At 36.0% G+C, this 24,731-nt stretch overlaps 3 protein-coding genes and 1 pseudogene across 6 annotated transcripts; 3 read left to right on the forward strand and 1 right to left on the reverse strand.

Annotated features, from left to right (window-relative positions):
- Nucleotides 1-757: 757 nt before the first annotated feature.
- On the reverse strand, nucleotides 758-3,646 carry LOC147567276 (uncharacterized). 4 transcript variants are annotated; one of them, XM_086653911.1, is made up of 7 exons: nucleotides 3,482-3,646; nucleotides 2,530-2,589; nucleotides 2,374-2,445; nucleotides 1,888-2,121; nucleotides 1,579-1,722; nucleotides 1,289-1,353; nucleotides 758-1,042 (listed from the first exon to the last, which is right to left on the reverse strand). In XM_086653911.1, the coding sequence occupies exons 1-4, from the start codon at nucleotides 3,535-3,537 to the stop codon at nucleotides 1,917-1,919; spliced, it is 393 nt and encodes a 130-aa protein (XP_086510037.1). In that variant the 5' UTR covers nucleotides 3,538-3,646; the 3' UTR covers nucleotides 758-1,042; nucleotides 1,289-1,353; nucleotides 1,579-1,722; nucleotides 1,888-1,916. The 4 variants fall into 4 exon arrangements, with proteins under 4 accessions (XP_086510037.1, XP_086510036.1, XP_086510035.1 ...); XM_086653910.1 differs by having other exon boundaries at nucleotides 1,289-1,363; XM_086653909.1 differs by having other exon boundaries at nucleotides 1,289-1,722.
- A 2,713-nt stretch (nucleotides 3,647-6,359) lies between these two features.
- LOC147567277 (short-chain dehydrogenase TIC 32 B, chloroplastic-like) lies at nucleotides 6,360-10,309 on the forward strand. Its single transcript, XM_086653913.1, has 8 exons — nucleotides 6,360-6,680; nucleotides 6,826-7,057; nucleotides 7,158-7,237; nucleotides 7,322-7,478; nucleotides 8,784-8,862; nucleotides 9,128-9,209; nucleotides 9,299-9,357; nucleotides 9,908-10,309. Exons 1-8 carry the CDS (start codon nucleotides 6,563-6,565, stop codon nucleotides 10,091-10,093), a joined length of 993 nt encoding a protein of 330 aa, XP_086510039.1. The 5' UTR covers nucleotides 6,360-6,562; the 3' UTR covers nucleotides 10,094-10,309.
- Nucleotides 10,310-11,182: 873 nt separating this feature from the next.
- LOC147567278 (transmembrane 9 superfamily member 1-like) lies at nucleotides 11,183-21,048 on the forward strand. The gene is made up of 12 exons (XM_086653914.1): nucleotides 11,183-11,471; nucleotides 15,626-15,818; nucleotides 15,927-16,031; nucleotides 16,187-16,204; nucleotides 16,298-16,395; nucleotides 16,478-16,630; nucleotides 17,609-17,743; nucleotides 17,871-18,037; nucleotides 18,264-18,358; nucleotides 18,526-18,899; nucleotides 19,067-19,340; nucleotides 19,576-21,048. Exons 1-12 carry the CDS (start codon nucleotides 11,364-11,366, stop codon nucleotides 19,641-19,643), a joined length of 1,788 nt encoding a protein of 595 aa, XP_086510040.1. The 5' UTR covers nucleotides 11,183-11,363; the 3' UTR covers nucleotides 19,644-21,048.
- On the forward strand, nucleotides 20,321-21,048 carry LOC147567279 (ferredoxin-A pseudogene; annotated as a pseudogene).
- Nucleotides 21,049-24,731: the final 3,683 nt, after the last annotated feature.

The raw sequence follows: 24,731 nt of genomic DNA on the forward strand, positions 1-24,731 counted from the left end.
CTTATGACGGATCATTAATTATGACCTTTGTGAAATTTTTAGTCACATCCTTTTTGTATTTTTTTCCCCCTCTTTTTCCTTTATTTTTCCTACCTTTTATTTCGTGAGCAAATTTGTCCGGATTCAGTGAAGGAAAGATTAAAAAGGTAAATTAGAATGATAAGATAGGAATATCTAAAAGTAAATACATACACAGACACGTAAAAGTTAAAGAAAGTTATTCAAGTGTGGGTCTGGGTCTTGAGATTTGAAGTAGACATTTGAAAATGTTCTCATGTCTTGAGATTAAAAATAGAAATTTATTCTCCTCAAATTCTTAATTTTTTCTTTCTCTCTTCAACAAAAAAAATTATATATATATGGAGTGTGTGTGTGTGTATATATATATATATATATATATTTATGTTCTTCATGAACGGACCAAAATCTAGATCTAGTCATGAAGAATCAGGGCCGGTAAGAAACCACTTAGGAAAAATTTCAATCAATAAGACCCATCACTACAAAACAGACACGTTTTTGTTATGGCCTGCAGTCGTAGCTAAAACAAACAATTCCGTAGCAAATGATCAATAACTACAGACCACGGGCCGTGACAGATAGTCCCGTAGCAAATAGTTTTAGCTACGAACTTTTTGACTATTTTCTATGGAACTAATACCATAATAAAAAGGCACATTTTAGCTACGGCAAAGTCCGTAACTAAAGATCTTACTTTTTTGAAAAAAAAATACCATTTAATGAAATAATAATTATATACACAAAAAAATTTATTGGGTTTATCAAATAAATAATTAATAGTTACAGTAGTATGTATGAACAATCAATTGTATTCATTCCTCAAAAGAGCTAAACATTCGATATTAAAAAATAAACATCTTCTATCAAATAAAAGAAGTACACACGTTGATCCCAAGTACGGGTGAGCATTGGACTAAAAATCCCCTACGAACACTTATAATTTTTATCGCCAAATGTCATCTTATGCGTGAATGTGCCCGCGGTTTAATATAACTAAGCATTCTCCTCAATTTTGTTGTTCCTGCAGAAAATTTCTCAGTTAATATCTTTTTCTAAAGTATAATAATCTTTCAGATTCTTTTAAGTTCGGAAAAATGAGGATCCCATGGATTGAAATGAACTATTGAGACAAGCTAGTTATGACATCCCGAGGCTGGAGAGGCATGTAACGTTTAAGAGGTTTCAGCAACACTAGATGAGATCATAGATCAAATGAACTAAGAAACCGAATTTGAAAAATGAAATTTCCGAGTTCAGAAGATTTTACCTGTAGATATAGTTTACCATGATACCAACACTTTGACGGATGCCATACCCTGATCGATCCGGCTTCTAGTTTAGTCTCTCGATCATGTTACACATATTGAAACAAAACTTTGTTACATTTCGATTTTAAAATCGACGAAGGATTAGAATATAAATTCAAACACCAAAAATGGTAAAATGTAGGGAAAAATCACGAGGATGGCAGTTCTAACATATGGAAAATTCTTTTAGGCACATACAAATCCATTTTTTGCAAGTGGAAGTTTGCAACTGCATCGTCTAGAGATTTACCTCTCTTTTTCTCTTGAATAAGGTACCTGCAGAAAGCCTCAAGTTAACCATAATCAATTTGCTCATTGTTCCATCTAAGGAGTTGAACTATCAGGTGTGCATGAAATTCTCATTGAAGTTGTGGACTGCTGAAGCAGCATGTGCCTGTCAAACAAAAACAGTTAAAGGAAGCCAAAACTTAATGGAGTTGGCACATACTATTGAACTTTATTGGTAGTTCAAAGTTGAGAATCAAATAACTGAGTATTATAATCAGACATTGAACTTCAAGATGGTATATGAAATTTGAACAAATGGAAAAGCACATACCATTTGATCAATTGGCAGTAAATTATGTTTTACGACAAAGAAAGATAGCTTTCAACATTCTCTTGTGAGTCGATAACACTCCCTTTTAGCCTCTTCTTCATCTTCTGAATAATCTTATTTGCCTCGTCAACTTCAAATATCTTCACTAACCCACTAACTAGATCTTCTATGGTCTCAATAATGATGGAAGAGAAACACTCTTTGTACTGCTGGCATGTACCACAAACATGTGCACTATATAATCATCAAAATAAACCAACAAATAGTTAATTAAGAGGTGATTTAGTAAGAACGTAGAGCGAGACAATTAGGTCCCTATCAACAACGGTTTCTGTGCAACTTCCATACCATTTCAGCTTTAATTACATAGAGAAGTCGAGTTATTTCGGAAAGTTCTACACAAATTAATCAACATATATAGATAGTTACAGATTATTTATCACATATGGAAGTTGAGTCGAAGGAGGATAATACGTTACGACTTACTCTAACCTAAGCTGAGTTACTTGAAATCTTGCCCGCTTATAACTTTTATGTACAAACCCGGCATCAGGCATCCTGAGAGAGAAATCAACGTTTCCTGACAAATTTTGTTACATCTAGAGAGTAAGGATGGAAAGCAGTGAAATTAATATAGTGCACCTGTTATGCCCAATTTTCTTTTCTTGGCAAGAAGTTGGTTGAGCATGTCTAGCGAATGAGCTGATGGTAAAATAAAGAATGACAGAATAATGATACATGTTCAGTCATGAAAATAGTGAAAACATTAATAGAAAATCACAAATGGATTAGTCTCCCTACCCAGGTGCGGAACCAGTAGTTGGTCTCTTTTGTTTAAATGTGGACAAAGACGCTAAACAAGATTGAGCTAGTTACAAAACAACCCATAAAACTTATAAAGCAAATTGAGTACTGTTCTTTGAAACTCTCATTAAGAATTTGACAAGATTATGAATTGTTGTGGCCAACCAATTGCAGGTTACATAACATTTGTCTTTGATTCACAATTAAGAGTTAAATTCACAAGAATTCCAACAGCTTCTGAACCCACAACATGAGAAGTAAAATGGCATAGTAGAGATAAAATGAAAGAAACCCCACCATTATCAATCACATTTTTTTAATAGAATATTGAATTGAAACTGCCTGATGAAGTTCTTTAGGATCTTGAACTTTGGACTGTCCTTCAACAAGACATTGCAAAAAAAGACTGGCCTTTAAGAGATCACACGTTTCAGTTTTAATGGTTTTTATATAATCATAGTCATCAGACATCACCTATGCTTGATATATCCATCCGACTAAAAGCTGAAAAATCATGCATATCTCCATAATCTTCTAAAGCTTTTGCAAGAAAATCAAAGATCGATTTCCAGTGATTGAAAATGACCAATACAACTACATCTGTCTTTGCAACAAAATCAAAGATCTATTATCTTGATTAAGGGTTTCATATTTTGCAAAAAGAAATCAAAAGATAAAGAAATACCTGACCATCCCACCCGAAAATTAGTAAAATACCTTCTTTTTCCACCAGAAAATCAACTCAGAAAAGTTTTACTCAAAGAAAAAGAGGGGAAAACCAGTGATATACCCGACTCTACCTCCTCCTCCTCCTGCTCCAACTCTGTCTCTTCGAAAATCCTTCATTTCCTCCTGGAAACCCTTCTGGCAGAACTCCCTCTCTCTCGAAGCCCTTTCTGCTCGATTAGAACTGCCGTCTGGTCAAGTTCTATTTCCAAAATAGAACAAAATTTTGGGGATGATTTGGGAACCCCCAAATCTTAACATATTTTAAAAGAGCAACCCAAAATTCGGGGTCTTTTTACAATAAGCACCCTAACTTTTTGGCGCAATTCCCAAATTTTTGGCGCATTTTCCATATCGTTGGCGCAATTTTTTTGTGCCAAAGTTAATCAATATCAGCTACCGGTTTTGCTCTATTAACTACGGACGTGTCGTAGCAAATGACCATCAACTGCTACGCACAACAAACCGTAGTCAAAAGACAGTTCCCAATTTTCGTAAACTTGGTGTTTCACACTCACTTGACACAGCCGCATGTGTAACAAGTGCACAAAAATTTTGTAGTTGTTGGTCGGCATTTGCTACGCCCTATAAATATTCATAGCAAATAGTGACTAATAGCTATGATATTAATACTCCGTAGCAAAAGGGTCGTAGCTAAAATCGGTTTGTTTTGTAGTGCATATTTGAGAGATAACTGGTGTGGCGTGAAAATGTCACATTTCTATCACCCAACTTAGATGAGTTAGTCCAACTACGACATTTTTTAATAATTTATACATGTTTTCATGATAGGTGACATAATGAAGTTAAGCATGAATTATGGAACAAAACGGAACAAAAAACCAGAGGAAAATAAGATGTGACTACTTTTTCCAGCATGAGATTAATGATCTTAATAAAGTCATTAGAATGATCAAAACATTTCCAAAATCTAACACAAAACCAGAGGAAAATAAACAAAAACCTCGTGGAAAATGGCAATCACCAACAAACCCCTTCATTAAAATTAATGTTGATGCATCCTTTATTAATGTAACATCCAATACTGGAATTAGTTTCACACATAATGCAGAATCCAAATTTATAGAAGCTCAAGTGCAAACCTCGAGGGTTGGAAATAATGAAGAAAGTGAAGCTATGGCTATCTTATATGGCATGGTATGGGCGAAAGAACAAAATTACAAATCAATAATTCTAGAAAGCGACAACATGAATCTCATCAAGCATATCCATAATAAAAGGCATACGGTGCACTGGCAATCGCTGATCAACATTTGAAGAATCTGAGAAACCAGAAGAGAATTCGAGAGAGTCCAATTCAAATACACCAGAAGAGATTTCAACTCGCAAGCAGACAAGTTAACAAAATGGGCAAGAAAGAAGAATAGAAGCAAGAAATGGAATAATGTTTCTTGTATTTTAGTTGATAAATATTGTAATAACGTTTATTCTAATTAATGAAAGGAAAGATCAACAAAAAAAAAATGGAACAAAACATCACATTTTCCTCTCACGTGAACATGAAGGACAAGAGACGAAAGTAAAACAAGATCAAGAACAAAACATTATAGAATCAAATGAGAATAGAAGCCTATGAGAAAACCGGAATAAAAAACACCGAGGGTAGTTTGGTCATTTTTCACCTAAAAAGAACAAAGAGACGTTTAAAAGGTCAAATGATTTAGGAGCAATACGATCAACCTTAGGAAAAAAATGAGAAGATTACAGAAAATGAGAGGAAATGAGCAAGAAATAAGTCAAAAGGCATTTTGATCTTTTTAAGAATAAAGAGAATGTAAAGACCTTCATCAAAAAAAAAAAAAAAAGAGAATGTAAGGACAAATTACGAAGGAACCCTCAAGGTTCTAAAGGAAAACCCAAGTCCAAGCCCATGACAAAAATAAAAGAAGAACTAGAGAAGAAAAAAGAACATCTTGAAGGCACCCCTTTTAAAGAAGCCTATATTTAGAGAAGAGAAATAGAGGGGTCAACTGAGATTTTTGAGATAATTATCATCTTCTTCATCATCTTGCTAGGGTTAGGGAATCTAGAGAGAAAAAAAGGAAAAAAAAAGGCTAAGGAAGAAGAAGGAAGCAAGAAAGAGGAACAAGAAAAAAGGGAAGAAAAAGGGAAGTGTTTCCTTCCCCGAAACCCCCTTTGGTTGAGAAGAAAGTTTCCAACAAAACCCTCCTCGAGGGTTCAGACTTCCGCAGATGGTCGGTCACAAAACACTCGAGGAACGTTTCGCTGAAAACCCTCATCAAAGTGGGGGTCCGGTGAAGGAAACACTTCCCTTCCCCGGAACTCTGAGAGCGAGAGGGATAATGAACACGAGATAGTGAGATAGAGTGAGAAAATGGCAGAAGAAAGAGAGAGAGAGAGAGAGAGAGAGAGAGAGAGAGAGAAAGAGAGAGAACGAACATGAAAGAAATAGTGAATGGCATGAAAGAGATTGAGAGAGAATGGCATGAACATGAGATAGACTAGAGAGAGAATGATAGGAAAAAAGAGATAGAGAAAGAGATAGAGAGAGAGAGGGAACGAGCATGAGAGAGAGTGAGAAAGAAATAAAACGAGCAAGAGATATAGAAAGTGAGATGAAGATTATGGTAGAAAAGCAAAAAAAAAATCAATTTGCATGTGCACTCAAAATAAAGTTATATATATGTCAAATCTAATTAACCAAAGTCTTTATTCTACGAATACTTTTCTGGATCCCAAAACCAAGAGAAAGGGATAATACTTACAAAAATAATAATTGGCAACATCTAAAGGCGCCCCACATAATGGCTACAAGCTTCCATTTACACATGAATCACTCAAAATTTTGAGTGAACGGGGCGCCTATGGCAATCAGTGTAGGCGCTTATAGAACTCCCCAAAAGAATTTAGAAAGATAAACTTCATATTAACACAAGAGGCTAGGCTAGCTAGGTTGGATTGTCTTCCACATGGCATTTGACATGACCAATTAAGACACTTAACAAGTAGTATTCACAACACCACTTGAAAACTTATCTTTGAAAAACTTTAACACGTAAAACTTTTCCTTCCATTCATATATCACATATACTACAAGAAAGTGAGAAACCCAACCAAGAAACCACCTATTAGCAGAAAACAACTCGGCCATATTCTAGCAAAGATGGGAGTTTGGAACTGGTTCCAGAATTCTGGATCTTCATCCGGGTTCGGGTACTCCTCCACAGCTGAACAAGTCACGGATGGAATCGATGCCACTGGCCTTACTGCAATTGTCACAGGTAATTAATAATATTACTCAATAATGTACCATGAATGACAACTTTTGAAGTTCTCGAAATTCAATCGCATCGATATAACTCCGAATTCCTATACTATTATGGTTATTCTCGTAGTAAATTGAAAGTCTACTCAATACTTGTATAGGTGCAAGTAGTGGGATTGGAAAAGAAACAGCAAGAGTATTGGCTTTAAGAGGAGCCAAAGTGATTATACCTGCAAGAAATTTGGAAAGTGGTCTCAAAACAAAAGAAAATCTTCTTCAAGAAAACCCTAAAGCAAAGCTTGATGTCATGGAGATGGACTTGACCTCCATCAAATCTATAACCTCATTTGCTCGTTCATTCAATTCTTCTAACAAACACCTAAATATACTCATGTAAGACGAATTAGTACAACTTTTCATGTTTGAGATCTATCACTTATTTATTCTCACACTCCATTTACACTTGAGTACATGTTTTTGTTTTTTTCGACAGAAATAATGCGGGAATAATGGTTAGCCCCTTCGAACTCTCCGTGGATGGAATAGAGTTACAATTTGCTACAAATCATTTAGGTACAATGAATTATACGAATAAGAAAAAACGAAAAGTTAATTGTCATTTTATATGTTTTTAAATTTTTTTGTGATGATATGCAGGGCATTTTTTGCTCACAAAACTCCTAATGGACAAGATTAAAACCACTGCCAAGAAAACGGGGGTAGAAGGAAGAATAGTGAATGTCTCCTCTATTGCTCATACTAGATCTAAAAAAGATTGTTTGATTAATCTTGAGAGTATTAACGACCCGACCAAGTAAGATTTAATTATTGCAACAAAAAAAAACGTAAGATTTAATTAAGTTGCTTTTACAAATGTTTATATGAATGCATACCCCAGAAAAAATTATACTGTATAAAAAAAAGTCAAATTCTTTTTCTTTTTCATTTTTCTAGTAAAATTGTTAATGAGAAAAGATTTAATTATTCGTGCAGATTTGAGTTTAAACCTTGTAAACAATTCTATACCTACCGAGGAGTTCCTGATGGTTGCATACGAGTGTTTAACCATGGTTCTGAATAGTTTAGAACTTGCAATTTCTTGACAATAGTTCGTATTATAAGAAACATAACTTCGAAAAAATCCGTCGTAATGCAAAAAAACAAACTTTTTCTGAAAGCATTCCCCGATGGCCCAAAGTCATTATCATTTCTTGTTATTTGAAAAATAAACAAGGGGTTAGTTATGTTGTCATTTTAACTACAGGAGATTGGGTCAGAAACCCAATTTAAGATTTTTTAAGTTAAAAAGACAAATTGTATTTTGTTTGGTTAAAAACCCAGTACGCAGGGGCGGAACTATGTGGAGACCAGGCTGGGCAGTTGCCCGGCCTGATCTCCACATATGTAATAAAAACTACTATTGTTGACTAATTACTTTAGCTCTGGTGGTAGATTCTCTAGGCTTCCAACCCAAAGGCACGGGTTCAAAACCCTTTAACTGCCTCACCTCCTCTTTTAAGTTTCATTTTAGTTTCAAACTAAGTAACCAATTGTTATAGGAAATCTTGTTTTTTGCTTGGATACAGTCTTGGGTTTGTATTTTTTCTACTTAAAGTGCTATTGCATAATTATAACACGAGAACTTTATATTAATGATTAATTAAATTATGTGACTTTTTTGTTCTTTAAAATGTTGAATGATTAATAAAGATCTATCGATATTTTGGTACTCTAATGTTACGTTTATTTGTAAATTGTCTTGTATCTTGTAAGACCCTATGTATTTTATGTAGAAGCTTATTTTATAAAGTCTTTAGGCTTGCCCTCCTTGATATGAAATCCTGGTTCCGCCCCTGCCAGTACGTATATTTTGTTTATTGAAAAACACAAAAAGAAATGTGTTTTATTTAGTTAAAAATCCGCTATTTTTTTGCAACCTTTTTGCAAGTTGTCGCATCTCTTTGGAAAACTGTCGCAACCATTTCGCAAAACTGGGGCAACCATGTTGCAAACCGTCGCAACCATTTGGCTGCCTTCCCATTTTTATCATTTGTTTTTATGTTAATCAGCTCATAATGACCATTTTAACGATTTTTTTCACTGTAACTGAAATATTTAGGTACAATAGATATCAAGCTTATAGCCGATCTAAGCTTGCGAATGTGCTACATGCAAACGAGTTAGCTCGACATTTGGAGGTGAGTCTAATATTTAATTTTATGGCAATATGGAGATTATGTTAGATGCTAATTTGGTGTTCATGTTACCTTTTTGGTGCCCTTAAAGTACTAAGACTGAAACCAACGGCTTCTCACAGTTAACCTTGTCTATGTTTCTAGCATTGTTTAGCTATCTTCCAATATTTTCCAATTTCGTGTTGTCTTTTTGAGTTTAAATTTCACATTATCTTGATTTAATAGTGTATTGTTTTTTTTTTCACTATGGAATAATATTATGAATTAGGAGGAGGGGAGTAATGTCACGGTAAATTCTCTACATCCAGGAATAATAGCCACTAATATTGTTCGATATATGAATTTGAAAGGTTAGTATCTATTTCCTCAGTTTATATTGGTAAACTATTTTGAATCGTTCTTGTTTCCGAGAACAAAATTTTGTTTGTTCTTAATGCAGGAATTCCATTGCATATGCTGACAATATTATCAAAGCCATTTATGAAAGACATACCTCAGGTATAAAGATACTTATTGGGATTTCAAGATGAACCTTTGAGCTAACTTTTAATGTATAAGAGGGAGAGAAAGACGTCATTAAGGACGAGCCTTGGAAAGGGTGGTTAAGCTCGCCTTTCCTTTCCTTTTAGCACATAGATTGATCGATAGTGAACTTAAAACCACGTGAACTGTTATAATATGTAGAATAAAAAAGATGCTAGGATAATCTCATATTGGCGGTGAAAGAAAACGAGGCGAGTTTATTGAGTTAGCTTTTAGGGTAAAATAGGCCAAAGACCATCCACCAACTGGTATCTAAGTTCAGGATAAAACATATTTCGGCCCAGTAACTTTCAAAATCGAAGGCAATGTGTGAGGAGAGAGATTCTTAGATATAATTCCACATTGGTGGTGGAAGGGGTACATAGTGAGTTTATGAGTGTAGAGAAAATCTTACCTCGAGCTAACTTTTGGGTAAGAAAGGGCTAAGACTACCCACAACAGACCAAGACCATCCTCACCAGCATATGGGATTCAAGAAGGTATAAAATGTGTGATTATGTTGCAGGGTGCATCAACAACATGTTATCTTGCTCTCCATCCTGACGTGAAAGGTGTTACTGGAAAATACTTCGTCGATTGCAAAGAAACGCCCCCTTCCTCACAAGCACAAGACGTTGTTTTGAGTAAAAAACTCTGGGACTTTAGCACCGACTTGCTTAACAATCTAAAGAAAGCAAACAACATCAAATAAAATCCAATTAATACTCTGCCTCTTCATCTCTTTTTCTGTCTAATTCTATAATATCTATGAGCATTCCAAATTATGCTTTATGTGTACAATTCTCGATTGATATTCTGCACTTCTCCTACATTTCAGGACTGTTTTTTTTTCTCCGTGACGTATACATTGATTGGTGAATCTTTGCTTTATTACACTCAATTTATATATATACTGAGGATGAAAGGACGTTACACTCTTTAATTACCACTAAATTTGTTTTTTTTTTTGTATTTCTTTTCGTAATGAGGACTAAATGTTGGATTTTCAATGCAAAATTAGACTTAGGCCGTGTTTGTGTTCCCAGTCTAAAATTTGAATTTTATTATGAGCAAATTACTTGTAAATATGAATTTGTTTTGTACATTCGTATCTTTAGTAAAATCATATTTTATAATAAGTATTCTTGCCAGATTTAGACTTGTTTTTGGAGACGAGGAAACATTTTATCACGTAAGTTGTAGTCTCAGCAACTAAGAAAGGGACAACACTTCATCAACAATTCAACTTTGAATATGTAACGATAGTAATCCCACACCAAACTTACATTTTGAGGTCGTTCCTCCGTCAAGCCGTATCACCAAAACAACTTACACAAAGATAATACTCAAGAGAAGAACCATGCTCATATATAGCCTTCACAAGCGTAAAAGCACACGAAGCAAGAGGTTACCCCTTAACCAATAGTCATTGTTTGGGCACAACGTCTGCTACTTGAAGTCTATTGAGAAGTATTTAAGATTTCTAAAGACAAGTATGCTAAGTTTGTTAACAAAAAATTACAAGAAGTCCTACTTTCCCCTGATATATATACAAGTTAAATAACAACGTGTCACACTTCTAAATCAAATTTCAGTGTTCACTCTTTCATACCAGATCTCAATATTACGACTCTATGGCCGATCGACCGTTTAGCCGGCCAAATGGATGCATGATCATATCATATGAATATAAGCACTATGCCTAGCCTACATATAGATAAGATGGATCTTCCATTGGATCATGGGCAGATAGGTGCCCCACTGAGACACCAACCTGAGGAGGCACCCTGACAACAATTTTAAGTCCCATTTGATTGAAAAAGAAAGAAGAATTGAAATGCACACAAACCCTCCTTTTCTTTTCTCAAAATTTAAATGTACGAGTTAAGTCAGGTTGGTTCTCTTTAAACTTTCTCTCTCTAAAAAAAACGAAAAACCAGTTTTTATCAATAATCAGGATCTCTGGGAGGAAACCAGGCGGGATGATGGGTTTCAATGTCAGATTATTATCTTTCTTAATCGCCATTTCTCTTTCTATCCTATTCTCCGTCTTCATCCCTTCCTCATTTGCTTCCGAGTCAGATCACAAGGTAAGTTTAAAATAAATCAGCTCAAAGTTTCATAGATCTTCTTTTGCTTGTTTCGTTATTCCTTTCAAATTTTGATTTCGTTTTCGTTAGATCTATTTGTAACTCAATCATAAAATGTTACTAGTAGATAGCTGTTAAAAATGAGATTTACTGGTCTTGTTTTTCACGAGGGTTTGATCTCAAAGTTGGTTTTATTGTCATTATCTCCCTCCTTTAAATAGTCATTATAGAAATTACCCTAATCTAATGTGTAAATTCTGAAAGAAATGGGTGAAAAGAGCTGATATAGGCAATCTGCCATAACTACCAGTTAATTCAGACAATTTTTTTTGTTCTTTTATAAGCTAGTAACTGCTTTACTCTATTGTTTTTATTATATGTCATTGGTGTTTTAAATAAATAGGAAAATGATTCACTTGGTCATGAATATGTAGATTGTACCTTGTAAATCGAATTTGTCTCGATCAACGAAAAGGGTTATACTTCTACTGAACTTTATTTCAAACAGTTTCAATGTAAGCAAATAGTATATGAAAAAGAGGCCTTTAGTCATGAGATAATCTGATGTAGATTGTTGCGGAAGCGTTAAAGTAATGGAATCCACCATTAAAACTATGACAAAATAACTAAATAAAATGATAAAATAACGAGAAAAACGATAAACTTGATTAATAATAAACTTGATAAACTTGATTGATGAATATTCAGTTGATAATAAATAAAAGACGACCTAGACTCTCTTATATAGAGTTTTAGACAAACCTAGATAAGCATGAAATATGAAATACGATAATCACTAAACTCTAGTTTCTTCAATTGCTACTAATCCTAATCTTGAAAACTCCTAAACAAATAAAATACCTAAATTTGAAAATATCCAATTCCTAAACCTAGGTGGCTAGGTGACATGACCGTGAGACCCGACTTTGCCATGGCCGAGAAGTCCATGCGGCTAAGGATGGTCTCCATCATACTCCCCGTCCGAGAATGAACTTGCCCTCAAGTGAGACTCAACAATGCGATCCTTAATTCCCATTTTGCACGAAATTTGCCGAAAATTCGAAGAAGATAATGATGATCCGAAGCACCATTATAATCTGGATCCCCTGATACGAAGAATTTCGCAAAATCAACAGTATTGAATAAACTTCTGATAAATTGCGACATCGTCCGTCATCTTTTAGTTTGATGAAAGAAACAACAAATACTACCTCATTCTTTCTTGGAAAAACAACAATGAATATCGTCTTCCATCCCGATATGTATAGGACCTTGTTTCTTTAAATAATAAAGCAAACAGATTAGTACTTGCTTCCTTAGAATTGGAAGGGTAATACTCCAAACACCGTCGGAGTCCTGATTTCTTGAGTTGAAACCAAGGAAAAGACTTTGAGAACCCTTTGCTAGGAAATAACTTTACTATTCCTTAATTTCAGAAAGATGTAGACTGACTTACAAACTAGAGAGCTTCCCTACTTACACCATTCCAGATACAACCGTTCCACTTCTCTCGACAGCAACTAGACAACTCTGACATTACCTAGATACTTCATTAATATTTAAAATTTAATATTCGTTGACTAATTAGACTACTGACTTGACTACTCCATACCCTAGAGAATTTCTAACATATTTTAGAATCATTTGCATCAAATAACCACCTCAAATAACTTATCGAGGTTCCGACCATCAAGTGAAGAAGTGAATTCTAGAGAACAAATAAAGACCAACAAATTATTTGGTTCCCAAAAAAAATAGTGGTCTATTTTTGCCGCATCCTGAACAGTTTGACCCAATCTCAATTTAGCTCCTGTCCCACCTTTCAACTTAGCTTTAGATACATTAATCTTAGCTTAATGTGCCGCTTCAATTTGAATATTTTGACCTAAGTATGAAAGTATGCATGACCTGGAACATCAGCTAGTGGTTTGATATATGTATGCAACAACAACTCAACGAGATCAATTGTATTCATTATTAGTACTAATCTCTCACAGTTGAGCTTAAAATATTTATACCCCCACTTCTTTCAAGTAAAGTAACTGAACATACCATTCATGTTATTTACATCCAAATCAAGATCTTTGCAGTTGAAGTAAGCAGTTCTTGGAAATTTTGAAAGATAAGAAGTCAATAAATCATGATACTCGTGAATCCAACTTATTTGTTTGTCCAAATCACTTTCTTTTGCCAATTCGCGTCGTACAAGATATTATATATGTTACCTGCTTTTCTTGTCAAAATATTCACAACTAGATCAGTAGGAATAAGATTGAATGAATTTGACAGCTGTGGGTTATCTCCGGGTTCCCAAACATATGAAGCTATCAAATAATTTTGTTGATGTTGAAGTTTTGAATGCTCCCAGTCAAAATCCAAGTCATTGATATTTCACTTATGGACTAACTCAAAAGATTGATCAGATGCAACCTTAACGGAGATATCTCTTGTGGCGAGGAGAAAACCATGTGGTGCGGCTAGGGCAGCAGTTCGGCCAACATTATGAGAGGTCGAAACCGTAGTTAGAGCAACCGAATCAGTTGAAGTAGAAACATGTGCAGCCGGATTGGGGGTTGGATCGGCAAACGGCGAGTTGTTTCCTTCTTCCTCTGTCTGAAAGAACCCATTTATCTTATTGTAGCAGACTTCTTCTTCAACACTGGTAGTCGAGAAAATATGTGATGATTGCTTTCTAGAATCAATTTGTGATTCAGAATAAGACAAATACTCATCCAAAGGAAGGAAAGCATACCGAAAAATACTTTTCACTTGATTCCAATCATCAATGAATGAGTTTCCTTGATCAAAGAGTCTCCACTGCATCTCCTTGAATTTGTCGTAGACTCTTTCGGATAAGTGTTGTTCAACGACAAAAACCTTATCCTCGTCATGAACATGTCGGATTTATGAACCGATCTTCTACCTGTTGAATCCAAAAATTTATATGATATTAAGCATCAAATAGAGGAATTTTGGAAACGTTATTAATTTTTCTTGATCTTTTCGATCAACATAGAGTTGTTGTGAATCTCGAAAGGGATCCTAGCCTAAACGTGAAAAACTTTTCCAACATTCAAGATGAGATGTATCTATGAAAAAAGTTCATTTTCTGTTCCCTGATTCTTCAAGCTCTGAATACCAGCTGATGTAGATTGTTGCGGAAGCGTTAAACTAATGGAATCCACCATTAAAACTATGATAAGATAACTAAATAAACTGATAAAATAACGATAAAAACATTAAACTTGATTAATAATAATCTTGATTGATAAATATTTAATTGATAATAATAAAAGATGACCTAGACTCTCTTATACAGAGTTTTAGACAAACCTGGAGTCCTGGATAAACACAAAATATGAAATACGATAATCACTAAACTCTAGTTTCCTCGATTGCTACTAATCCTAATCTTGAAAACTCCTAAACAAATAAAATACCTTACTTTGAAAATATCCAATTCCAAACCCTAGGTGACTTAACCGTGAGACCTTATTTTGCCATGGCCGAGAAGCCCATGCGGCTAAGGATGGTCTCCATCATGATCCCTATCAAACTCTTGAAAACCTTTTGAAATCTCATTCATCACAATGGGGAGTGGCTTTTTTATGTAGTTAGATATTGTATAGTCAGTTTTTTCTTACCCTGGGGATATTATAGTATTATATAACTGACCAACCGAGAAATCTCATGTTTCCTTAAGTTTGGCTTTATATTTGTAAAGAGCCGTGGGATCAGAAAATGGGGAATACTTGCTTTAATTGCCACCGTTGCTGTCCACTATAGTACCATGGGTGGGTTTCTAGCTTAGCCCTGGCAAATGAACTTGTACATTTTAGGATGGTTGTTGCAAATTTCCCCTTGCCACTATCTATTAGTGCTCATGTTCTGGGTAAAGGTATCTTGGCAGAATACAAGTTACGTAGTGGTTCATTTCATTGTTTTTGTTTATTTAATCTGGATGTTGATATCATACTAGCATTTTACTTTGATTTTCCTTTTTTTCTTCATTGCCAGTGAAAGGCAGTAAGGCAGTCCAATCAATTTTTCAAACAGTAGGAGGCACAGTTTTTTGCTGAGCTATTATTGCTACCACTTTCCTACAAATATTTCATGCAAACCTTTGCTAATTGCTATCTGATTTCTACCTGCAGTATCAACAAGAAGATCGAGTTACTCTTTGGGTAAACAAAGTTGGCCCTTATAATAATCCACAAGAAACATATAACTATTACAGCCTTCCCTTTTGCCAGTCACCTGGCAAAGCAGCTCACAAGTGGGGTGGACTTGGAGAGGTGCTCGGTGGAAACGAACTCATTGATAGCCAGATTGAAATAAAATTTAAAAGTATGTAGACCTTTTTTTTTTTTTTTTTTTTTTTTTTAAATTTCAACTTCTTTCTTTGTAATAGCTAAGTTACAATAAAAGGCACTTTTCTATCATGTTTTTGAGCAGAAAATGTGGAAAGGAGTTCCATTTGTGAGATTAATCTGGATAATGCGAAGGTTAAACAGTTTACGGATGCAATTGAGAATACATATTGGTTTGAATTCTTCATGGGTATGGTATTCTTATGATTTCCACATTTCGTACCTAATAATTTGAGTCTTCAGCATGGCTTAATGTTCTTTCCCTAAATTCAAGATTTTTTTTGGATGTTCGTCTTTGGAGTTCTAATTGTTTACATTTTTTCTGTCTGCTGATTGCTTCTCCAGACGATCTGCCTTTATGGGGTATGCACTTGTCTCAATCCTGTCAGTTCAATTTCGTGTCCGTTTAGATTGTCTTATTTGATTTCTCATGAATGGATATGTGACGATGATCAGGTTTTGTTGGTGAGCCACATTCTGATAAAAACAGTGACAACAACAAACGTAATCTGTATACACATAAGGATATTGTTGTTAAATACAACGGGGAGCAGGTTTGTGGCTTCTAAACTCCCTACTGATCATTATAGATATCTGTTTCTGGTGTTTAATTTTGTCTTTTTTAATTTTGTTCAGATTATTCACGTTAATCTTACCCAAGAAAATCCTAAACCCTTGGAAGTCGGGAAGGTATTAGACATGACATATTCAGTGAAGTGGATTCCAACAAATATCACATTTGCACGGCGTTTTGATGTTTACCTGGACTATCCTTTCTTTGAGCATCAGGTTGGTATCTAATCTCTTTTCTAGAACGATAGTTAAGCTAAGTAAGGCATGGGGAATACCTCGTATTTGTAAGTCGTTAAGTAGTCAGTAAGCTATTTACAAGAATAGCATAAAAAATACACATGTTTTTGAGAAGGAATAATGCATAACAAAGTAAACCCCAGGAACCCAAGAAAGAGGAAGAAAGTAACGCTCAGAAGAGCATTTGATATATAATTAATTTGCTACAACCACACCTGCTGTACATACCAAACTAAAATATGAGCTGTAGGAAATTGTTTCACCTTACATTCATCAACTAAATTTTCCTCAGCACTAATATGTGTGTGAATGTACATATGTATATATATTACTACTATTTTAGGTAAGTCCAGTGGTTGAAAAGGACTTGTGTTTAATTTGAGGATAAGGTTTCAGTTTTTCACATGGATACTGGAACAAGGCAAAGTAAGTGCTAAACTATGTAACAGACACCACTAGTCGATACAATGTGTGTCGGGCATTGTGAGTGGAAAGGCCACAGTGGGGACTTGGTCATACATATGTACTTTATATCTTATTTTTTTTCACTTAACACTTTCTACTTTTGGATCAACCGATGTTTCAATATACGGAGACGTTAACCCAACATTGTACGTTATGGTTCTAATACGATCATTAACGTGTACATTAACAAACCTCATATTATAATCGCTGAAGTGACTGCGAGTGCCAGAGAGGTTCCTAGTGTCTGACTTGAGTAATCTGAGCGTATGACTCTCTGACTGTCTGACACGGCTAAAGTATGACTCTCTGGCAATTAAAGCTTGCAACTGAACATAAAATTCCTATATGTTTTACTATCTGCTCAAGGCCCCCTCTGCTCCAACGAGCAGTGTTGCCTTAACCCCTCCACTTATGGTCTCTGGTGAGTAGTACTAATAGCTTTTGTCGCTATTGGAGTTGAAATTTACATTTAGCTTGGTTGTTGTATTTCAGATTCATTGGTTCTCTATTTTCAATTCTTTCATGATGGTTATCTTCCTTACTGGTTTGGTGTCAATGATATTAATGAGAACTCTTCGAAACGACTACGCCAAATATGCCCGAGAAGACGATGATCTGGAGATCCTGGTGAAGTTTCTATTGTTACGATTCGGTCAATTCAGTTTTCAGTTTCTTCTTCAGCTTCCTTTTCTTCTAAACAATCTTTGAAATAAATTTAATCGTTTAAAGGTTATCTCGACACTTATATCATCAGGAAAGAGATGTGAGCGAAGAGTCTGGCTGGAAACTTGTCCATGGAGATGTTTTTCGCCCTCCCCGCAATTTGGTTTTACTTTCAGCAGTTGTTGGGACAGGTGCTCAGCTGGTCATGCTTGTTCTCCTAGTCATCCTATTGGCTATTGTTGGGATGTTATATATTGGGTATGTTCTTGAGCTATCGGATACTTAAGTCTACTCTTACTTGCTATGTAACAATTTCGTGATCATCTTTTGTTTCCTCGTGTTTACTCCATTGTTGATAGTGCAGTGCACGCCATCTTTGTAGGATCCAGTTCCATTTATAATATCTACTTCATACTTTGTGTTATTTTACATTGGTCCAGTTGTTCTGGTCCAACCAGCAAAGGACTAATTAAATATCTTTCAGGCGAGGAGCAATCGTTACCACTTTTATAGTATGTTATGCTCTTACATCCTTCATTTCGGGTTACGTCAGCGGTGGGCTGTACTCACGTTATGGTGGTATGTTTGCCATCACCCAATTATCTTCATTTGGCAGTTCATTAATAATTTTTGTATTTAAATCACACAATGGAAGTTTTTAATGTTTAAATATGTGTTGAAGATTTTATATTACAATCACTCTTTTTTGTAATTTGATGTCTTTAGCTCTTATCTCTGACCCTCAGGTAAAAGCTGGATTAAGTCGATGATCCTCACAGCGTCACTTTTTCCATTCATGTGCTTTGGGATTGGGTTCGCTCTAAATACAGTTGCTATAGGTTACAGATCTCTAGCTGCTATTCCTTTTGGTACCATGGTGGTTGTATTAGTCATCTGGGCTTTCATCTCTTTCCCTCTAGCACTTCTCGGGACAGTTGTTGGCAAGAATTGGAGTGGTGCTCCAAACAATCCTTGTCGTGTGAAAACCATTCCCCGTCCAATCCCTGAGAAGAAATGGTATCTCACACCGTCAGTTGTTTCATTGGTGGGAGGATTGCTTCCTTTTGGCAGCATATTCATCGAAATGTATTTCGTCTTTACATCCTTCTGGAACTACAAGGTAAATGTCATTAATCTAATGGCTTGAGATGAACATGAACTATTTTGTTATCCTTTGGTACATAGATCTTTCTACCTATACCTAGGTGCTAGTTCTCACTCAAACTACCATTCATTCTATATACAAACCCAATCATCTCATTTGACTTGCACTTATCTGGATGGCAGGTGTATTATGTATACGGCTTTATGTTGCTAGTTTTCGTGATTCTCGTAATTGTTACTATCTGTGTTACAATTGTGGGGACATATTTCTTGCTCAACGCCGAGAATTATCATTGGCAATGGACTTCATTCTTTTCTGCTGCTTCAACAGCTGTATATGTGTACCTCTACTCGATATACTACTATTATGTGAAGACCAAAATGTCAGGCTTCTTCCAGACTAGCTTCTATTTTGGATACACTCTCATGTTCTGTCTTGGTTTAGGAATCCTCTGTGGTGAGTTTCTACACTTTCTCATATTTGACAGATTAACCTTGATATTAGTTCTAATAACTAGCAAATAGTCTTTGGGTAGTATGTTTTTTTTTTTTTTCTCAAAGTAAGATATGAAATCTGACTCAAGGTCTGAATCTATGCAAGTCAGATTTCAGAATGCTTGTTCTTGTCTTATTATAATGTCTCACTCCTCTCAATGGCTCTTATTCATTTCTTCTTCTATGTGGATTTGCAGGTGCTGTTGGTTATTTGGGATCTACTTTATTCGTTAGGAGAATTTACAGAAACATCAAATGTGATTAAGCCTACCGACTTAATTCCGTGGTAGAAGTGTTTCAGAAGAGGCTTAGTCTCTGTTTGGTCTCTTAGATGGAACCTAAGCGAGTTTTGGGGATACGGTTCATATCTAGATCGGGAAGTTTTTATTATTCACGGCTGTTTAGTGTAGTAGCAAGTTTTTATGAACTAAATTAAAGTGCAGAGACTAATAACATAAGATAGTAAACATAATATACTCAGATTCCTTATATCTTGGTTTCTCATTGGACCTTAAGCATAGGAATAATCTATGTTTCATTTCACTCAAAATATATAAACCGATTTAACTCTTCTTTGGCATACTGTCTCATTTTTACTCAAAAGTATAGAATGCCCGAATATGTTTACAGGAAAGAGCAATTCTAACAATGCACCCTCTTTTTACTATTCAAACGTCCCCGTACGAGGAAGACATCTTTGCAGAAAATCGCCTCGTTTATTCAGTTGATGTATTCGAAGGTGTAAGGGGAGTGTAGTGTTATTAATTGGCCAGCCTCAACTCTATCATAGATAATAAATTTGTGGCAGTCAGAAACAAACGATAACCTTGTGAACTTCAAAGGGAAAGAGATAAACCAACCCATTATCAGCTGCCACGTGTCAGGATAGAACACATTTTCTTATCTCTTATAGCCACAGGTTGCTTCTTTCTTTCTCTCTTGTGTGAGCTAAGAAACCCATTTTATAGTTCTCAAACCATCTAAGGAAAAAAGTCTCTTCTACTCTCTTCAGCCAACCCACAGAAAAAATGGCAACTTCTTCCCCACTTTCAGGCACCATGGTGAGCACATCTTTCATTAGAAGACAGCCAACTTCGAGTCTTCGCTCGTTTGTTAACGTGGGTCAAGCTTTGTTTGGGCTAAAAGGCGGCCGAGGAGGGCGAATAACAGCAATGGCTACATACAAAGTGAAGTTGATTACACCTGAAGGACCTCAAGAATTTGACTGCCCAGATGATGTTTACATTCTTGACCAGGCCGAGGAGGAAGGTATCGATCTTCCTTACTCTTGCCGTGCTGGTTCTTGCTCTTCTTGTGCCGGCAAAGTAGCTGGAGGGACTGTAGACCAATCCGACGGAGGTTTCCTCGATGATGATCAGATTGAAGATGGTTGGGTACTCACCTGTGTGGCCTATCCTCAATCCGATGTCGTCATTGAGACCCACAAAGAAGAGGAATTAACTGCTTGATTGATGATTACTCCATTGATTTATGTATCATCTATAGAAGTATGGTTTTCATTTTGTTATGAATCTGAGTAGTAAGTTATGCTTGTGTTTTGGATTTTGATGGAACTTCAATTGGTTTTGTTAAATCTTATCATGTCATATGTGGTTTAATCTATGTCTTTGTTGGTTTTAATCAGTAATAAACAAAGTCAAATTGTTTCATTTTGAACTAACAAATATAGACTAAAAAACTTTATATCTCCAGATGTTTTGTGATTCTTATCAGATGGCATCCCTTTTAAAGTTCATTATATCCATTTCAGCTGTACTATTTTGTGCTTGAATCAAATACAATTACCAGAACATCAAATGGAGAGTTAGCCAATGAATTATTTGTTTGATATAACATATTACATATCTCACCAACTAGGGCTGATTTTCTAGATAAAACATATATAAATTCGTTCAATAAAAAGAGAGACCAATAATCAATCGATCCGTTTGATATAACTTATCATCGTCAAAGGGGTATAAGGTCATCATTACCAATAGATATAAAACATAACATATGATGGATTATCAATTTCGTTTAAGAGTTGACTAGAAATATAACATAACCATTAGATATTTAAGGTTTCAACCCACTAGCCACTAGGAACAGCAATACCATGTTCAACCACCAAGTTATGTTGGGCTACCAAATGGGCCATACCTCGAGGTGAAGAAGGATTCTATGGAAGAAATTCTGAAATGTCTTGGTGAAGAAAATAAGCTTTAAAAACTTTTTTAATTAGTTTTCTTGGTAATTCACTTATGATGTTTGGCAATCTAATGAGATTCATATTTGATGGACTGCCCATACATTCATGCTTATTGTTTTGCACAAGAGAATTCTTTCTTGGATAATTCCATACTAGTGAGCATATTACTCGAATGCTTCATGGAATAATCAGTAAGAAAGGCTTATGGGACGAAGTGTTTTGTCTATCATCTAATAAGGCAAGTTTTACGTGGTTTCAATTGGTAAGTTTACAGATTTGATTCCTAACCTTCTTCCTAGCGATGAATTGTTTCGTTTTCGTTGTGTCGCTACATTATAAATTTAGTACGTCAGGATGGGTCGAATGTCCCCCAGTTTAGATAGATAATTCACGTAACTCATGTTGAAAGATGTTTTTCCTTACAACAATGTTGTTACCACTTTTCTTACTGCATTTCTTTAGACCATTACTCAAGATGATTGATTGTTGGCTGGCTTCCTTGGACCATTTTATGATACTGTGAGAGCAGGTTTCCAAATTGCTTTTAGATGGCAATAGGCGGTTTGTGGCTTATGGCGGGTTTGAAGTTTCCAATTTTGGTTCTCAATTTGGTTCCCCCACCGGCTTATAATAATATAAAAAAGGGTTAAGTGCTTTGTATCAACAACAACCACAACGACTCAACAACTCTTCTTTAGAGAGAGCTAGAGAGAGAGCAAGTGAGAGAGAAATTTTGTTCATAGTTTTAAGCGGTGTTTAATTTCTCGGTCGTCGAAGATTTAGTATAGAAGGTTAAATTCTATACGTTACCATCTTGGGACGAACTTGCGGGTTGTGTGAGTCGTCTTCATCTATCCTTCAATAAAGATTTCTTGTTCGCCCGAGGACGTAGGCTTTAAGCTGAACCTCGTTAAATTCTGTTCGCATATTTGATTTTGGCATAGCTTTTCGATTAATTTTCATAATCGGATCAATTTCTAGAATAGGTTCGAGCTTCCGCGACTTTCAGAACTAACAATTGGTATCAGAGCCTTGTTGAAATTGAACGAAGAGAAGATGGGATCGAGAAGTGGTACGGTCAAATCAGGGAAATATGAGATAGAGAAGTTCAATGGGAAAAACGATTTTTCTTATTGGCGGATGCATATGAAAAATCTGTTAATCTCGTAGAAATTCCACAAGACGTTGACGGGAAAGATTCCAGGAGATATGTCAGATGAGGATTGGGAAGAGTTAGATCTCGAAGCACGGGCTACCATTATGTTGTGTCTTGAGAGGGACGTGGCGTTCCTAGTAGACGAAGAAACAACGGCGGCGAGTGTGTGGTTAAAGCTAGAAAGCAGTTTCATGATGAAAACTTTAACGAATCGGGTCTACTTAAAATCCAAATTATTCACATGTAGAATGGAAGAGGGTTCTTCTATTCAGGATTATGTGAATAGGTTTGACAGGATTATCTCAGATTTGTAGGATATTGATGTTAAGGTTGAGGACCAAGCCCTCATATTGTTACTTTCATTGCCTAAATCCTATGGGAACCTTGTTCAAACTTTGATGCTTGTTGGTGATAGTCTAAGCATGGAAGAGACGAGAAATTCGCTATTAGCGGATGACCTTCGTAAGGTTGCTACTAGCAGTATGGCGTTGGGTAGAGTAGACAAGGAACAAACACAAGGGTTATTTGTAACGAGGGGGATGAGTAATGAAAGGGGAAAGGGAAAGTGCGGGAAATCTAGATCCAAATCTAGAGGCGCTTTCAAGAAAACGTGCTTTAGTTGTGGTGAGCTTGGCCACTTTAAAGCGGCTTGTCCAAAAAAAAAAGTTGAAGCAAAAGAACGAAGGCTACAAGGGGAAACAAGAGATGCAAGAGGCGGGATATGTGTTAGAAGACCCTGACGAATGTTTCTCGGTAACAGAGGTGTCTGAGAAGATCTCCGATAAGTGGATGCTTGATTCAGGGGCGTCAAACCATATGTGTCCAAATAGGGAGTGGTTTACTACCTATAGGAGTATAGATGGTGGTACAGTTATACTGGGTGACGATAGTATATGTAAAACTGTGGGACTCGGAACAATACGTATCAAGATGCACGATGGAGTGGTGAGAACATTGACGGACGTAAGACACATACCCGATTTGCGGAAAAATCTAATTTCCCTTGGTGTGTTAGAGCGGAACGGCTGTAAGATAATTATAGAGAATGACTCCATAAAAGTCGTTAAGGGTTCTTTGGTTGTGATGAGAGGTACTCGTTACGGAAATTTATACAAACTTCTGGGGACAACAATTACGGGAGATGTAGCAGTAGGAATCAGTGGAAGGGATCCAACGGCTAGTACGAGGCTTTGGCATATGCGCCTTGGGCATATGTCAGAAAAGGGTCTATCTTTGATGTGCGGAAAAGGCTTGTTGAAGGACATGAAGAAGCCTTGCATGGAGTTTTGTGAGCATTGTGTGTTCGGAAAGACACACAGGGTGACGTTCTCTACAAGCAAGCACAAGAGCAAAGAGGTATTAGACTACGTACATACCGATGTCTGGGACTGGCAAAGTTAGCTTCCAAGGGTGGTTCCAGGTATTTTGTTACATTTGTTGATGATCATTCGAGATTTGTCTGGCTTTATTTTCTGAAGCACAAGAATGAGGTATTCAACACATTCCTGGTGTGGAAAGCAATGGTTGAGAACAAATCTGGTCGAAAGCTGAAGACGTTAAGATCGGATAATGGGACCGAGTACACGGATGGGGCATTCAAGGAGTTTTGTAATCATGAAGGCATTGTGAGGCACTGGACATTAGTAAACACACCTCAACAGAATGGAGTCGCAAAAAGATTGAACCGTACACTACTTGAGAAGGCTAGATGTATGCGCTCCAATTCGGTATTAGGCGTAGAATGGTGGGCAGAATCTATTGGTACAACTTGTTATATTGTGAACATGTCTTCACATTCTTCTTTAGATGGCGGCATACCTTACGAGGTGTGGTCAGCTGAACATGCAGATTACGAGAGACTTAAGGTTTTCTGTTGTACGACCTATTACCATTTTAAAGGTAACAAACTTGACAATAGAGCAAAGAAGACAATTTTCTTAGGATATGCTACAGGAGTCAAGGGTTATCGGCTATGGTGTTCGGAAGAC

Source organism: Eschscholzia californica, unplaced genomic scaffold, assembly GCF_041429995.1.
Source record: "Eschscholzia californica isolate CP2 unplaced genomic scaffold, dmEscCali1.0.p SCAF_1, whole genome shotgun sequence".
Classification (NCBI taxonomy): Eukaryota; Viridiplantae; Streptophyta; class Magnoliopsida; order Ranunculales; family Papaveraceae; genus Eschscholzia; species Eschscholzia californica.